This window comes from Dipodomys merriami, unplaced genomic scaffold (genome assembly GCF_024711535.1).
Source record: "Dipodomys merriami isolate MVZ:Mamm:240054 unplaced genomic scaffold, mDipMer1.0.p SCAF_15, whole genome shotgun sequence".
Classification (NCBI taxonomy): Eukaryota; Metazoa; Chordata; class Mammalia; order Rodentia; family Heteromyidae; genus Dipodomys; species Dipodomys merriami.
Window position 1 is genome coordinate 5,372,909 of NW_027202826.1, and position 13,161 is coordinate 5,386,069.

At 42.4% G+C, this 13,161-nt stretch overlaps 1 protein-coding gene across 7 annotated transcripts in view; it reads right to left on the reverse strand.

Moving 5' to 3' along the window:
• Inpp4b (inositol polyphosphate-4-phosphatase type II B) overlaps window positions 1-13,161 on the reverse strand; it is a 338,999-nt gene that overhangs the window by 291,918 nt on the left and 33,920 nt on the right. For all 7 annotated transcript variants that reach the window (XM_070022124.1, XM_070022126.1, XM_070022123.1 and 4 more), the window contains exons 3-4: window positions 3,746-3,935; window positions 1,290-1,334 (exon numbers count right to left, since the gene is read on the reverse strand). In XM_070022124.1, coding sequence (XP_069878225.1) covers window positions 1,290-1,334; window positions 3,746-3,836 — 136 coding nt within the window. In that variant the 5' untranslated portion in view covers window positions 3,837-3,935. The remainder of the gene's footprint in view (window positions 1-1,289; window positions 1,335-3,745; window positions 3,936-13,161) is intronic.

A 13,161-nucleotide genomic window follows, 5' to 3' on the forward strand; every position in this document is an offset into this window, starting at 1 on the left:
CGTTGACAAAGTTACAATTGTCTACAGCTGACAGATAACTTCAATCTGGTTAAACAAGTGAAAGTTTGCATTTGATGTGAAGTTGTCATGAGACAAAGAGCCATCCCCAGAATCAACAGGAAGAGCAAGACAGAAAGGGAGCAAAGAAACACAAAGGATGTCTGAGACAAGCAGAAAAGGTCAGATAAGCTGATGTTAGGTGAAATGAACCCCAAGATAAGGATTCAAATGTTTTTTCTTTCTTGCGATTGTTTCTAATGTATTTATAAAATGATTCTTTGTTGCATTGTCTGTCCCTCTCCCATGGTATAACCCCTGCTTTCATTGTATTTGATGTTAGTATAATTTGTGGAGGGGAAGGGAAAAAACAAATCGTTTAAACAGGGATACAGGTGGACCCATTGCAACAATGGGATGTACAAGTTGTTATGTCCAAAAACGAACTTAACAACTTTACAACTTTGGTCAGGGTGGGGGTGGGGTGGAGGGTAGGGGTGGGTGGGAGATGGGAAGGGATGGAAAGGGGAAACAAAGGAGGAGGCAACAATGCTTGATAATTACCTTGCCCATGTAATTGTAACCCCTCTGTACGGTATTTTCACAATTTAAAAAAAATATAAAAAATTAAAAAAATAAAAAGAAACACAAAGGAAAACTCTATGTGTGGCCAGTTACCTACCCAAATAGAAAATTACACATGCAGATTCACGGTAACATTCGCTAGCAACAAAATGAAGTCCTTGTAGCAGAAGAAAAATCCTGGACACGGGATCTGGCAGAGAGGCAAGTTTGTCACTGAAGTCCCTTGGCCTGGGGCAGAGAACTCTCTCACTAGCAGCAGCTTTTTCACTTACAAAGTCAGGGAAGACAGGGACAATCGCCATAGTGCATGCCTCCTGTGTCCCAAGTTATGTGAAAAGACTGTCTCTCCAAAATGAACAAACAAATACATAAGCAGGACATGGTAGTATATACCTGTAAACCCAGCTGCTTGGAGGACGGAGGTAAGAGGATCATGTTCCAAGCTTTATCCTAGACAAAAATGTAAGACCTCATAAACAAAAAATATCTAGAATTATATCTCAAGTGGCAGAGCACTTGCTATCAAGTGTAAGATACTGAATTAAAATCCTTTGGGGAAAATAAGAACTGCTTTTATAAGATGATTTTTAAAACTACAACAGCATTCATAAAAGTGAAATGTCATGCTACAAATAATGCACATTTAACCTGTAAACTACTATATAAGTTCTGAAAGTTACGGATACAAATAAGATAGAATTGCTTACCAAGGATGAATTCCAGCTGTGGCTCATTGGGCATCTTCTGAATGCCTATAAAAAATAATGGGGGTTAGTTGTCCAGATTTTATAAAAATTAGCTCATTACCAATACTATGCCAGTGTCAGGAGCGGATGTGTAAGTACATCGCTGCGCAGGATGAGTAAGTGAACTCAGGTTTTCAGTCCTAATAGTTATCTCTAGGGAGGGGCACAGGAGCTGTCCCAGGCTTGAATATCATGCTCTATGGCCATAAACAATCGGAGAAATACTCTGTTCGTAAGCCATGACAAATACAAAGCTTCTTTTTCAGCTGTGTCTGCTTCTGCAGAGAGCAGTAGAACGTTTAAAAGGAGTTACCTCACCCCTGTGCTTCCTTACATGGATTGTCCTTCAAGCAGCTCTGAGCCTAGAAGAAATTCTTAACTAAAGGGATGCCTACTACTAGGTGGTAGGGGCCTTATAATGGTGCTGGTTGTCCTGGTGGTTGGTGGTAAAAAGTAGTACTCCAAACGGAACTACCAAATGAAAAGGTACATGTGTCCATTTCATTTTCTACTACAGCATGGCTAAATGACTGAAGATGAACTAGGGAGAAAGCAAGCGTGGAAAGTGAGGAGTTAGAGGGGGAAGGCTGGGGTTAGGGAATAGCTTTTGTGAGAGGAGATTGGTGCCTGATGGCCACACACACCGGGAACTTCCTAAAGGAGAATGCACAAACCATAAAAATTATTGTTGTTATTATTATTATTATTATTATTATTATTATTATTATTATTATTGTCAGTCATGGGGCTTGAACTCTGGGCCTGGGCACTGTCTCTCAGCTCTTTCAGCTCAAGGTGAGTGCTCTACCACTTGAGCCACAGCGCCACTTCCAGTTTTCTGGTGGTCACTTGGAGATAAGAGTCTCATGGACTTTGCTGCCTGGGCTGGCTTTGAGCTGTGATCCTCAGATCTCAGCCTCCTGAGTAGCTAGGATTACAGGCGTAAGCCACTGGTGCCTGGCCAAAAATTATTTTTAAAAGGTAGGAAAGAGGGGAAGAAAGAGTAATAGAGGGGTATGACCTAAGGACATAATACACATGTATGGAACTATCACCATACACATGTATGGAAGGCCCTTTGTACAATCAATATCCACTAATAAAAAGAATTACTTTTATAAACAAAAGAGAACAGGTGAGGACTTGGTTCAAAACTGGGACCATATTTATTACAACTCATAGAGAACCAAAGAAGCAAACATAAAACATAGGAATATAGGAAGAAATATCATTGTAGTAACAATAATAAGTGTATTATTAAAAAAAATACTCTCCTTGTTTATTTTCTGCTACATTCATCAGACACTATTTTAATTTATTGACATTTGGTCACTAATGTATTCTTTAAAGCCACCTCTTTGCAAAAAGAAGTAATGTTTATTCATGGAGTTAACATTTTTTTGCATATAGGCATGTTTCTTTCACGCTGACATTTAATAGTGCTATGGTTAACAAGTTTAGACTTTTCAATAAAGTAGAAGGACATTGTAAAATTTGAATAGTCTGAATTTTCTAAATGTCATTAATTATTAACTCTGCTGTGCCACAAGCCCTAACAAACAAATTTATTGAAAATGTATCCAACAGGTACCTTTTTCTAATAATAACTTTTGAAACATAAATGAAATAAGGTTTTATATATATATATATATATATATATATATATATATACATATATTTGACAGTGTTAAATAAATCTTCTGGAAGAAAAAAAGCTAAAATCATACTAAAAAGTAAAACCCCAAACCATAAGTTTTTAAGCATGTTTTTAATTACTTTAGAGGCACAAAATTCAATCAGTTCTAATGGGCAAATGCAAATCATGAGCAAATGTCATGCTTATTCCCACAATGTGATTTAGTGCTATGTGGTAAAGGACCAGAGTCCTGTGATATTTTTTACTAATGCTTTCACCTTAAATGCCTTTGAGAATAAAAGTATCTATGTTTCTAAAATAAAATGATGTAAGAATATATAAATACCAAATAGAAGGTGTTCTTAAACATATTCTTAAGTGTTCACTAGTGTTAAGTGTCCAAACATGTCTTTAAAAGTGTTTCATCTCGTTAAGTCACATGATTTAATCACCCCATCCTGTACAGACCCATGTAAACATGACACTTAATGCATAGTGATGACTTGTTAACTGGAAAGGATATTAATAAAAAGCGTAGATCATATGCATTCAAGAACTTTGATGTGTAACCATTCCATGGACTACAATCAACCTCATCTCGGATAAAGGCTGTTGGGCCAGCGTGGCCTGAGGATCCCGATGTATACAATAAATAGTGCAAAGGACACACTGAGGCAATACCATGCCATTCATTAGGACACACGTGTCTGTGGTGCACAGCCCAGTGTGTTCCATGAACCCCATCTGTGTCGCAGAGTGGAGCGGGCACACGCACACTTACTCGTGAACTGAATGTCCCCTGTGTCATTTGCCTGGGCGGGAGGGAGGAAATGTTGGCCTTCTTCCGATGTGCCTTCTTCTTTGATTTCCATGATGAATCTTCACAGCTGTTTACTTTGCCAGGTGTTCTTATCCAAGCGTTGACGTACCTTCACACTAAATATCTGATATCCCACTCTGAAATTCTGCACCTGGGAAACATCAAGAATGAAATCTGCAGTTAGCACAATTGGAGTTCAGGATAAAGCTAAAAATGAACGGTCCACTGAAAATACAACCACCTGCAAATACACTTCCTTTCATTTCTGTTCCACTCCCACTCAGAACCAGGCCATACAATTGCTCTGTAAACTCTAGGCTGAGTAAATGTTTTCCAAACCCTAAAACAAATGCCTTTTCTCTTCCAGTGACTTCTGCCTAGAGGCAGGTATGAGGCTGCGAATTTCATATGCACCTAATCTAGCCATGAGTACAGGTCGCCACTTGCAAAGGCTTCTCTGTGGTCTGCCACAGTGCCTACAATTACCAGTCTGCCCGTGATTTTTGCCCTTCACATTCATCTCTCTATTGGCCATTGTTAGAACATCAGTCATGACCACAGAAAGATAAGTTGGCCTGACATTCTCCTCTAAGATGGCTCAACAGGTTGAACAGGGGAATTTCCAGCTGCTAGAGAGTCTCTGGCTGTTCCACTTGATAAAGATTTAATTGTTTAATGATTTGGGGTATAGGGTGAAAAGAACGAATAATAGTTTTTCAAAGCCAAAAAGCTCATGAGGACATGAAAGTAATAGCAAATTGATGGAAATTAGCATGGGGGGAAAGAAAGCTACTCCCCAAATTTAATACCCTGTTACATAGACAGCCTCAGATAGTTACAAATTCATTTTGATACTTAGCATGATCTCCATGACCAAGAGTGAATTGGAAAAAAAAAATCAATGTTGTTTTAAATCAAGTTACCAGCTGAATTAAAATGTGTAAAAAAATCTTTAAATGTCTACCCAGCGCTGTGTAATGAGGCGGCGGTGGCGGGGTGGTGTGGAATACTGATGCGGTCTCAAGCCACACAAGTCAACAGCCCCATGCTGGAAGCTTCTCGGCAACACGGCTGCATTTCATATGCAGCTCTAGTTCTGAGAATTCATCTGGCAAACATTAAACCCAGAAAGCATCTTTAGGACATAGTACAATAAAGTTGCAGAAATAAATCCTGATTGGCTCCTAATGCTGTAAGGAGGAATATTTTCTGAGACAAGAGCTTTCCACCATCGATTACAGTACATCCCTCCATTAACACAGGATGGCTTACAGCAAGGTCATATATTCAGATTTCTTTCACAGCTATTTCATTTAGAGTTCTTTTCTGAGTAGGATAAACATGCACGCATGAACCACATGCTTCCAGGCACCTGTAAGAATAGGGTCACAGACAAGGCTGTGGCAAAGGGCAATGTGTTTCTCAGCTGGACAGAAGGGCCATATCAGCTTTACTATCATTCATTTATTTGTTTGCTCTTTGTTTATCTATTGGTGCCAAGACTGAGGTCTCATAATCTTAAACAGCTTTTGGCATGTGGCGGGTGTTCTACCACTTGAGACATGCCTCTAGTTTTGGTATGTTGCTGGTAAACTGGAGATAAGAGTCCCTTGTATTTGTTTGTCTGGGCTGGCTTTGAACTTTGTTTCTGAGATCTCAGCTTCTTGAGTACCTAGGATTATGGGCGTGGTAACCAGTACCCATCTTAATGTCATGATACACGCATACACACACACACACATATACACTGTTCTTTAATCAAAGATTCCACTCTTAATTTTGACCAGACATCACAAAACTGTAAGAGGAGACATATGTGAAGTATTGTGAATGAATGAATAATTGGAAAATAACAACTCAGTACAATAATGATGACTATCTGGTGTGATGACCGCCAGCCTTCTGTGTGAGTGTGTGTGTGGTGTCACCTGGAGGTACAGAAAGGGGCCTGCGGGAAGATGCCTGTGCACTCAGTGCCATGTTCCATATGAAGTGTAGCCACCCTCTCAAAACTAGTTCACTAAGTGTAAGTAAGTGTGCAAAGCCAGGATTCGGAGACAGTTTGTGACGCTACTCTAGCTTCCTTCCACTGTTGTGTTGAGGAGTCATTTAAGGTTTGAAACCTGTTATCAGGAATCAACAGGTTTGATAGCTGTTAATTCAGAAATTAGTGACAAGCTCCAGAACTCTCACCTTTGTAGGTAGAAGTAGAGCTTTCACCTGGTTACCGCTGGGTTCTTTCTCTAGGTCAGTTTGGAAGTTTCTGGTTTGGCTAGCAAGCACAAGAAGAAACAGTGGTTTTCGCATACCACAAGTATAATGAAGAGAGACAGCTTACAAGTGCAGTGGCTGCCCAGTGCGACTCTCATACCTTCTGTCCTACTCAGAACAGCAAGGAGCCAAATGCTCAGGACATTCAGAACAATATTCTTGGTTCTCTCCTGCTCCCCAGGAGAGAGAAAGGTCTGCTAGGGATATTTCAAGTGATATAGAATCCTAGCCTCTCAGGAAGCTGAGATCTGAGGATCATGGTCCAAAGCTAAGTCAGGCAGGAAAATCCATGTGACAATAATCACCAATTCACCAATAAAAAGCTGGAAGGAGAAATATAGCTCAAGTGGTAAAGTACCAGCCTTGAGCAAAACAAAACGAACAAACAAAACCAAAGAGAGATAGTGCCTGAATTTATTTAAGCCCTAGTGCCAGCACATATCACTCACACACACACACACACACACACACACACACACACACAAACACACACACACACACACACACACACACACACACACACACACCAATGTCTCACCAATCAAAGTAAAAACAGGAATGTGTGAAGGTACTGTATACCTTACACTGCAAAGAACAATCTATCGAGCACTTAAAAATGACACAAGGAGATATGGTTAATTCCAGAAGAGAAGAGCAACCACATATATGGGGAAAATAATGAGCCATTCCATCAGGGCTGGAAGGCAGATTAGATGACCCTGCGTGCACGATGTCCCCTCCCCGTCACCAGACAATGAAGGATAGCTTGTGACAGGGTCACCACTAGAAACCTGCAGTGCCAGGCGGGTGACTTCTCAGCGAACAGGAAATCAAAGAGCCTCTCGGGTCAAGGCAGAGCACTGGAGCTGAATTCAAGTTCAGGAGATGGTGTCACGTAGGACACGTCAGCATGTCCTTGGCCGATGTGGCACGTTTTAAATAGCATACTCACTCCACAGTGCCACACAACATTGCTGGCCTCAAGTTTGAGAAATTTGTAAAGAAAATGGAGATAAAAGCAGTAAAAAATGACTGAGAAGGTGTAATGAACAGTACAGAAGATGAAAGACGGGAGAAGAGGACTCCGATCTGTTGGTGATTACACGTAAAAGGTTGTAATAAAGGTAACTGTTTTATAACTATCAAATAAGGCAACTTAATTATGTGAAATAGTTTCTTCCATAAATCTTTCTATTAGAGATGAAGCTTTGATATTGATTATTCCAGTGCAGGAGGAAAGGGGGAAAACAATTAGGTTTGAGGACACAAGATATGCTGAATTATTTCCCTTTGATCTTTCCACTATTGGGTTATAACAGGTTGGCAACATTCTAGAACATTTACATAATGGATACATTTGGCATCTTGAAGCTCGAACCAGAGGTAGACAAAGAAAGCTGGGTGAGAGGGCAGGTGTGGAGACACGAGGGATCTGATGCTCATGGTGGATGGCAGGTGAATGTCCTGTCTCCTGTGTGTCTGTGGGGTCACCCTCAGGGCGCCCCTGTGTGAACACAGGGCTTCCTCCTAAATGTTCAAGAGAGCAAACTGCGTGGATGGACGGGGACAGGCGTCAAGAAGACAAACCAGGGCTGGGAAGGTGGCTCAGTGGTAGAGTGCCTTGCATGCATGAGGCCCTGGGTTCGATTCCTCAGCACCACATAAGAAAAAAGCTGGAAGTGGCCCTGTGGCTCAAGTGGTAGAGTGCTAGCCTTAAGCTGAAGAGCTGAGGGACAGCACCCAGGCCCAGAGTTCAGGCCCCACGACCGGACCCCCCCTCCCCCCAAAAAAAGAAAAAAGAAAACAAACCATGTGGATGGGCGGGGGACAAGGACTCTGGGACACAGGATCCCCTCTTCTGCTCTCCTGCATGGATGGACATGAGGAAAGACAACTCTGCTCTCAATGTGGGGGCAGAGAGGGAAAGGAACCAACACTTACAACGTTGCTCTGGGTTCCTAATGAAAGGAATTCTGGCTGCAGAGATTGGGGTGTTGGCTTCCCAGGCCAAGAAGCAGATAGAAGATGTGGCCCAACCACAGTCAGCTTCCTCTGCAGCTACACAGCCCAGGAAAAGCCCCGTCCAGCAGGACCAACTAGAATAAGAGAAGGAGACGATGGGTTACTCCAGCCATGGAAGGGAGCACTAACAGGGCCAGACCTGCACGACCTCGCTTTTACCATTTTGTAATAATGTGAGAGCAGGCATTTAATTGGTCCAGTGTCCTGTTCCCACAGGAGGAGAAGAAGGGGAAATGGAGAGTCACTGAGATTCCGAAACAGAACAAGGGATTTCAGATGTACCTCAGACTGTATTTTTAAACATTGATTTAAACCCAAGTGGACTAAACAGTAAAGACCTTTTATTCATTTATTTTGCTTTGTTTTGTTTTCCTGCTCTCAGCGAGACAATACTTATCTAGAGAAGAAAAAAAAGAAAAGGTCTATTCTATGAAAGTAAAATTTGCCATACTTTGCACAAGTCTTTTATAAATGCCAACCAATTTCTCTCTTTAAAAGGATCAGATCAGCTGGAAACAAACAGGAAAATAAATGACGTTGGATGTGTCCTTAAAAGAGGTCACTTCAGCTAGGAGCCAGTGGTTCAAGTCTGTAATCTTAGCTACTCAGGAAGCTAAGATCTGAGGATTATAGTTCGAAGCCAGCCTGTGCAGAAAACTCTGTAAGACTTATCCAATTAACTAGCAAAAAATTAGAAGTGGAGCAGTGACTCAAGTAAAGAGCAGCAGGCTTGAGTGAAAAAGCTCAAGATAGTGCCAGGCCCTGAGTTCAAGCCCCATACCAGCACACACGTGCACACGTGTGCGCGCACACACACACACACACACACACACACACTCTCATACACATACACACACACACACACACACACACTCTCATACACATACACACACACACACTCTCTCTCTCTCTCATACACATACACACACACACACACACTCTCTCGCGCGCACGCTCTCTCACTCTCATACACACATACACACTCTCGCTCTCTCTTTTTCTCTCTCTCTCTCTCTCTCTCTCACACACACACACACACACACACACACTCTCGCGCGCGCTCTCTCACTCTCATACACACATACACACTCTCTCTCTCTCTCTCTCTCTCACACACACACACACACACACACACAGTCGCACTCAGGGAAAACAATAAAGAAAAAAGGAAGGTGTGAATGTGACAAAGACACCAGTGAAGATGTGGAGGGGAAGAAGAAGCAGGTGAGAGCTGCGCCCGTTACCGGTGCCGCGTGGTGGAAGGAGACCCACGAAACAAACACAGGATGGAAGACGCTTGAGAGAACTGAAAGTACTTCCTTTAGGCTGAAAAGATGATGTTCACTGGGCACAGTGGCTCCCGCCTGTCCTCCTAGCTACTCAGGAGGCTGAGATCTGAGGACCGCAGTTCAAAGCCAGCCTGGACAGGAAAGTCTGTGATACTCTTAGCTCCAATTAATTATCAGAAAACCAGAAGCAGTGCTGTGACTCAAAGTAGTAGAGCACTAGCCTTGAGCAAAAGAGCTCAGGGACAGGGCTCAGGCCCTGAGTTCACGCCCCATGACCGGAAGAAAAAAGTTCACGTTACCACTTTTTCATTCCATGATTGAGAGTATTTTTTTCATATAAAATCTAATGATTGGCAAAACACATGGAAGAGTAAAAGCAGAGGTCTTCTGGGAGAATTGTGAAGGACGCACCGGCAGTCCACCCCTGCTTCTCTCCTTCCTTCACAGGCCCAAGAGCACAGTTTTAAACCTTTTTCTTCTTCTTTTCCTTTCCTTCCTTTGTTCTTTCTTTCTGTTCTTCTTCCTTTTCGTTCTTTTCTCCTTCCTTTCTTTCCTCCCTCCCTTTTTCCTCTCCTTCCTTCCCTTCTCTCTTCCCTCTTTCCCTTTCTTTCTTTTCTTTCTGGCTTTTGTTTCTTAAATGAAGTAGAAATTGCTTCTAAAGAAAAACTACTATCTCTGTAAATTGCTTGCAGAGATAAGCAAATATAGAAGAGCCTAAAAGCCAGACGTGAGAGACTGAGCTCAATTACTAGAAGAGCTGGGAACCATGTTAAATCGATTCATAAGCAGGATAGTAACACAATTATACTTGAATTTTGGAAAGTTTACCAGGCTGTCAAAGAATGTCCTGGAAGTCTAGAAGGTAAGAACAATAAAGAAAACCAACCTATATGGAGGTGTGTTAATTTTCTAGGAAACTAAAATAATAACAGGAGTTTACACAAAGATAGAAATAGATGATAAGGAGAGAGAGCCATGGTTTCAAAGAAACTCATTTAACACAATTAACCATTCTTGGTAATAGAATTAGGTGTGATATTAGAAATCATGGAAAACAGAGGTCTTGATGATACCCAGTGAATTCTGGCCCACTAGCCAACCTGGAACATGAAGGAAGAAGAATTTTATTCAAGGATGATGAAATGAGTTTTAGCTGCCTTGTTCTTGGGTGGCATGCTAATACTTAGAAAGCACTTGAACATATATAGATGTAGATCCTCCGGAGATATGAGGCTAGAAGAGAGCATTTAGAAATCACTGGCTAATGGTTTAGTAAAAATAGTGTATAGTCGCTGGCAGAGTGACTATAATAAAAAGAGTGCACCAAGGGGCCACAGGTAGCTGGTAACTAGTGCGTAGCTGCCATTAACGTGTTCTGCACATCAGCAAGGTCACTGAATAAAGAGATGGTTTCCCGTTTCAGTGATGTGCAGATGTGAGCCTACCCACGGTGCTGGGCACGACCAGAGAACATGTCCACGCTGATGATCAGGCGTGGAGCAACCTGAAAACGCGTGTGGGCTGCCCAGGAAGGGGTGAATGCTTGAGGATGTTCAACTCATGATCTCATCATCTTTCCTGTTAAGAAAAAGGCATATGTATAAATTAAACCTGGAGGAATGTCTCTCAACCCAACTTCAAAAGCCCAGACCGTAACGGAAAAGATGAGTAAACACCATGACGTGAAAATAAAACTGTCCCATGAGCAGAGAGACCATAAAACTGAGAAGACACACCCCACACAGGAAAAACAACCATCACTCCTTCATTCATTCATCACACTGCTGGTGAAGATGCCCAGCCTCACCCTGCTCCACCTGCCAGTGGAAACGAAGAATGTGTCACTCACGACACAGATCCCTTAACTAGTGAGAACTGAGAGCTCTGGGAAACCACCTAGCCCGACTGGAAGGAAAAACAAATGCCCCCATGGGGTAGAAAATGCCAGAAAGGAACATCATGCCCCGAACCAGCTGGGAATCACAGGTGAGCCAGACTACTTACTGAATCACTGAAGGTCAGCTCTGAAGGAGCAGGAGGGGTGAGCGCAGAGTTCCTGACAGACATAACTCGAGGGCTGTCTGCACTCGCAATCAGACTGTTTTCCATAGGCCTTACGCAGGGGCTTATGGGAAAGACTGGCTGCAAAGCGGGTGTTTGGTGAAAGTACCCCTTTGTGACCTGTGCCCACAGGAGGGACAGGAGAAGAACCATGGCAGGAAAAGCACGAAGCACTACTGAAACACTTTTCCTTACAGAACAAAAATGACAGTGCCCTCATGGCCACAGGTAAAATAACCATAAACAACAGTAATAATAATATAGTCATTGCAATTAGGAGATGGGGAGGAGGCCAAAGGAAATCACCCAAGCACCAGAGCGTCATGTTCTTCTGATCCTTCTATAAGCTGAGATCAAGGAGCTGCGTGCATGTTCCAGGCTGCAAAGAAGACATGACAGAGAGAGAGAGGGGAGGGGGAGGGAGGATGTCACGCCTTCCTGCTTCTAAGCAAGCAAACAAGAGAACACAAGTGGCAGAAGGCCAGCAACCACTAGAAGAGGCACAGACACAGAAATATTGGCCTCCTCTGATGTAGAAACGTCTAGGAAGAGCTCTCCAGCCATCTAGCCCCTCTCTAAGCATCAGTAGCACTGGAGGAATGTGCAGCTAGGGATGACTGGAGGTAACCATGGCAACAGCAAACCCCAAACCCAACTGAGTTACTGACTTGCTGGACTCAAACTTCCTGGCATATAAATTAAAGGCCTTGCAGAAATGTGCAACAAACAGTTCTAGGGATAAATACTCTTTATTTCAGACTCTACTACCCAACAAACAAACCCAAAGGAGGAGGAGGAGAGCAAGGAGGAGGGGGACAGGAAAGGGAGAGGAAGAAGAAGAGGAGGGACAGAAAATCACCACTGTCAAGAGACAATACAAAAAGTAATCTAAAGAGCTCATTAAGATATTACCAAAGTGCATATTCCAAACGCAAGGACTCCTCCGAGCAGCCATCCTCTGCCTATGCCAAAAAGCAGATGTACGGAGAAAATGATCATGTGTGGGCCGTGGATTCTTATTTCATATCCCTCAAGAAGAGAGATGAAGAAGTGTGTCTGAGCCACATCAAATGTTTGAATAGCTTTCTGAACGCAATGACACATGTACATCGAAGACCTGATACACTTCGTGGGATCTGACCAAACAAAAGCTGAAGCTCTGGTGAGATCCTCCAGACCTTTCTAATACAGACATCATCACAAGTTATTAACTCACAGAGCTGACTGAATTGCTCCCAATGATCCATTTCTCAGGGCTCACATTAGTACTGACGGAATGATCTGTAGTTTCTGATGATGAATTACACATTTTCTTTGGAAAACTGTTAAAATTTCAAAGCAAGACAGATAACACATTTAATTAAAATTTTATCTTCTGCTTTTCTATGACAGGAAAAAAATAAACTTATATGTCTGAAGATTATAATTTCACTTTAGCTCTCCAGCGAAGTTCAGCCAGTGCCGGAGGTTATCTCCGGTGAGGACAATAAGGCATTGCTAAGTTTTCTCATCCTCTGATACTGAATACAGATCACGTGCTTATATGCTCCCATAACAAGCTTCCCTTGTTCTCTGATACATGCAAACCACACAGTCTACCTCAAAAAACTTCAGAGCAGTGAGAATAATGACAAGGAATAAGGAGAAGGAAAACGATGTGGAATAAGAAGAAAGAAATATTCGCTTGCTGAACACACAGGAAGGAGCCACAGAGAGACCCAGGGAAGCACAGTA